The sequence below is a fragment of the Sinocyclocheilus rhinocerous genome, unplaced genomic scaffold (genome assembly GCF_001515625.1).
Source record: "Sinocyclocheilus rhinocerous isolate Xijiao unplaced genomic scaffold, SAMN03320098_v1.1 scaffold241, whole genome shotgun sequence".
NCBI lineage: Eukaryota > Metazoa > Chordata > Actinopteri > Cypriniformes > Cyprinidae > Sinocyclocheilus > Sinocyclocheilus rhinocerous.
The window spans coordinates 1,813,128-1,817,338 of record NW_015659312.1 but is presented as its reverse complement, the minus strand read 5'-3'; the positions used below and the strand labels follow the sequence as shown (position 1 = coordinate 1,817,338).

Here is a 4,211-nt window from a genome sequence, read left to right as displayed (position 1 = left end):
CCTTCTATACTGACTACCAAACTCTCTCCCTGACATAAGTTGCATTTGTCGATTAAGGAAATAAACAGATTTTATAATCTTGGAAATAGGGCTGGGTATCGTTCAAAAATTTTCGATATCGATACCGATACCGATACCTTGACTTCGATACCGGTTCCTGAACGATACTTTTTTCGATACCAATTTTATGAAATCAATTTTAACAAGATTACATTATCTAAAAAAAAAACTTTGGTTTTATTTTTCAGCTTGTTGATGTTTATACAAACTCAAAGACTCATCTCCTGAGCCACTGCACAAAGGAACAAAATGTAACCAACACAATAAATCAGTGCAAAATAGTTTTAATAAAGCTCAAATAGTCTTCAGTTTACACATCTGTTAGGCTACATTTACACTAGTGCGTGTGACAGAATCACCTAGCTCAGACATATTAGAGAGAGAGGGAGAGAGAGATATTAAATGCGTGTGAATACCTGCGTCTATGCGTCTCTCAGCAGCGTTCAGCAGCAGCGTCTACTAATAGCGAATCTTTAAGTTAAACTCCTTCATGAACCTCGCTACTGAGAAATGTCATGTAGCTGCGAAACTATTTTATTGATAAATTCGCGGGGCAGCGCTTCTGCGTCAGACTGATGCTGGCTGGACAGGATTTACCGCGAGTTTTCAAAAGCGCGATAATCAAACACGGTTTTGATGATAATTAAATTTTAAACGGTAATACTAACCGTCAGGGCATTTTATCGTGATTTATCGTGAAACCGGTAATCGTTCCTTCCCTATTCTGAGGGGAACTGACTTGTCTTCAGAAAAGTTTATGTGGTATTTTCTTTTAATCTCGTCTCTGTACAGTTCATATTAAAGCAGTGTTTCAGCAGTGCTGCTTTGTTTACAGCGGTAACCAAGGAAACGCCATATGTGGTGTTCCAGAAGCGCCTCCTGCTGTCAGAGAGTGAATCTGCGTCTCATTCAGAGCTTCTGTTTGCTTCGTTCAGGCATGTAGATTGCTTCAAATTGGGTTATTATTAAATCAAATTATGTATATGAAATTATATAACTAAATGATATGAAATTATATAAATGATATGTATATGAATTATATAACTAAAATTAAATACCTGTAATTACAGATTTAGGTTAAATAAAGATGTCAGTCTTTATTTTTCTTCTTTTTAGGAAACAAATCAAAGAAAAATAAAGAAATTCTACTGTTCCTAATATTCTGTATGTTGCTCAAAAACAAAATATATTGTGTTCAGCGGGAAAAATATTTTTTTGTTGTTTTTTTTACCCAGTCATTTAAAAATAACACATTTTAGAGCTGTAACAACAATACCGTGATACCGCGAAACTGTGATATTTTTTTTGCTTAAGGTTATCATACCATCAAAATCTCATACCGGCCCATGCCTAGACAGAACATGTAAATTCGGAAACATTAAATATTACATAACAAATACGTCATTCCGCATAGAAATTATGCCGCCTGGAGAAAAACTCACTGAAGTAAATAGGCATGTTTTTGCATTACGAGTGTGAAAACAGAGAGTGTACAGGTACATGTACTTTTCTGATTAGCTGTGATTTTCTTCCATTGCACAGCATTTTTGAGTAAAGAAAAAAAAACGCTTGGCATTGAAATCTTGTCCCATCATGCCTGGTTATAATGCAGTGTAAGGGTTAATGTAACATTAAGTTACATAATATGTAGGAATACACATGACATCATAGTCTCGTTTCATTCTCCTAAATGCAAAAGCAGTGAAAATAAAAAGTCCCTTTGGCTGTAACGTGGAGGGCTACAGGTCAGTGGCCCAAAAAACAAGAGCTCAGCTGCTGTCATTATGGGATTAGAGGTGACTCAACCTGTGCATTAACAGAGCCATGTGGCCTTCAGCCACTTTCATGCTATGTGCACACAAAGTCAATTTATCCCCTCCCTTCAAACACATCAGGCAGCCTGGCCAAAACACTTATTCTACTTTGATTTGAGCTCATCGTCACCAGGACCTGATGAAGAAGAAAAATAAAACAAAAACAAAAAGTCGTGCTCATCTACAAGCAGCTGTAGTCAAGTATTCTACTGTGCCCATGTTTGGTCCACAGCCACATTGTGGAGTTCTGCTGTCCTCATGCTCTCTAGAGGCCTCTTCACTTCCCACACCTCATTACATAGCCTCATCTCTCCCACCCAAGCAGCTGCTAAAAGCTAATTAGCTGCCTCTCTCACTTACACAGACATTAGCCGAAGCCTCAGAGTGAGCATGTTTCTCATGGGACCTCACTTATGGCTTACTGAGTTGAAGTGGACTTTAAATTTATGTCTTCTGTAATGTTCAAGGACTTGGTGATATGTTACTAGTACAAGTCACTGTGTTATCCCTGGTTGAATTCACCAGTCTATTGGCACAACTGCAAAAACAGGTGAGTTAAGAAAAAAGAAAAACAGGTGAGTTACCTTCATTTTACGAACCATTTTTTGCATATATTGTCTTTTAAATATTAGTTTTACTAAAATGTTTGACAATTATTTTTTTATTTTATACTAAGCTTTTTGACAATAGTTTTTTTAGAGGTGAATTTAACCATATATACATAGGCAAATTACTCATTTTTGAATATATGCAAAACAACAAAATCAATATACGTTTCCTTATTGTGAAAAGTATATCAATACATGTTATTACAAATTTAAAAAACAAACAACAAAAAAAGTTCAAAATATTAATAAAAATGTAATAACTCTCATAATAATTCTTACATCTGAAACATTAACAACTTTCCTGTTCTTCTAACATTACTTAAAATGTGCGGGCTATTTAATAATGTTAACTGACAGATAAATAATTAGCCAATATTTCAGCAAATTTTTCTCCATTTTGGGATGGAAAAGACAAGGACCACAATCTAGTTTTTTTTTTTTACTGAGAATACTGTTATACTCAAAAACCCATTGCATTACAGAAGTAAAGTAGATTGCCAGCAATGGTTCACAATGACTGTAAATTTATATACACATTTCCCTACATTCAAATATCACTGCTTTATAACCTCCAATTCAAAGTATACTAGTTTACAGGTATTAGACCAGCTAGAGCCTGTATCAAGTAAAATGCTTTAGCTTTTTTGATCTCTAATTCTTCCCAAATGACACAAGGATACATTTGAGATGACAGCATGGTGTTTTTAAGCACAAGTAAACCTTGTGTAATACATTCTACACAATGTAAGGCAAGTGTACAGGAACCTCATTACATAAAGTCTATGCAACGTGAATTCTGTGCTCTACAGAATCTATAAAACTGTCATTTCTGCAGGCTGAAGACTGAAACAGAAGTTAAATAGACCCTGACCCCTTAAATCTGTCATCAGGGCTACAAAAACTGTCCCTAGGTAAGGACACCTGTGCATGCGTTGGAACAAATGAGATCAGGCCTGGACTAATAGGCTTGGCTGAAAGAGGGCCTTGCTCACAATGAGTAATTAACGCAAGCAGGATTATCAACCTACGTTACCCACCAACACCTGGAATAAAGAAACGGGGACAAGAGCAAATGTGCGTATCTTGTGCGTATCCCTGGGTCAGAATATAAACGATTGGGATTATCTCAGTTGTAAGATACTTACCAGTACGTCATTGCAGATCTCCTTCAACTCCTTCTCAATCTTTTCCCGATATTCCTTGACCATTTGCTGCTTCTTATCGCTGCCCTCCGTCTTCTGCTCGATGCTGGAGACCACTCTCCAGGAAGAACGGCGGGCACCCACCACGTTCTTGTAAGCCACCGAGAGCAGGTTGCGTTCCTCGTTAGACAGTTCAATGTCGCCCTCAGTGACAGCCTTCATAGCGGCTGCCATGTCATCATAGCGCTCTGCCTGCTCGGCCAGCTTGGCTTTTTGCACTAGCTCGCTCTTGTCCATGGCTGCTCAGTGCTGAGGAAAAAGAGAGTTAGAGAGTTCAATCAGACACTGAGTCTGATTTATTTGAGGTGTAACACAAGTGTCATGTGTCTGATTACTGATTAGATGCAAGCTCATCATTACTGAGAATAGAAACGAAATAAACTGGACAATCATTCTTGCAGAAGTAGTAAAAAATTTCACAGCAGTGAATCAATTAATCTGTGCTATGCCTCTGACATGCATATATGCGTGTGTGTATATATATTATATATATATATATATATATATATATATATATATATATATAT

At 36.9% G+C, this 4,211-nt stretch overlaps 1 protein-coding gene across 1 annotated transcript in view; it reads right to left on the bottom strand.

Annotated features, from left to right (window-relative positions):
• LOC107723438 (14-3-3 protein beta/alpha-A-like) overlaps positions 1–4,211 on the bottom strand; it is a 15,982-nt gene that overhangs the window by 9,375 nt on the left and 2,396 nt on the right. The window contains exon 2 of the mRNA XM_016532052.1: positions 3,628–3,933. Coding sequence (XP_016387538.1) covers positions 3,628–3,921 — 294 coding nt within the window. The 5' untranslated portion in view covers positions 3,922–3,933. The remainder of the gene's footprint in view (positions 1–3,627; positions 3,934–4,211) is intronic.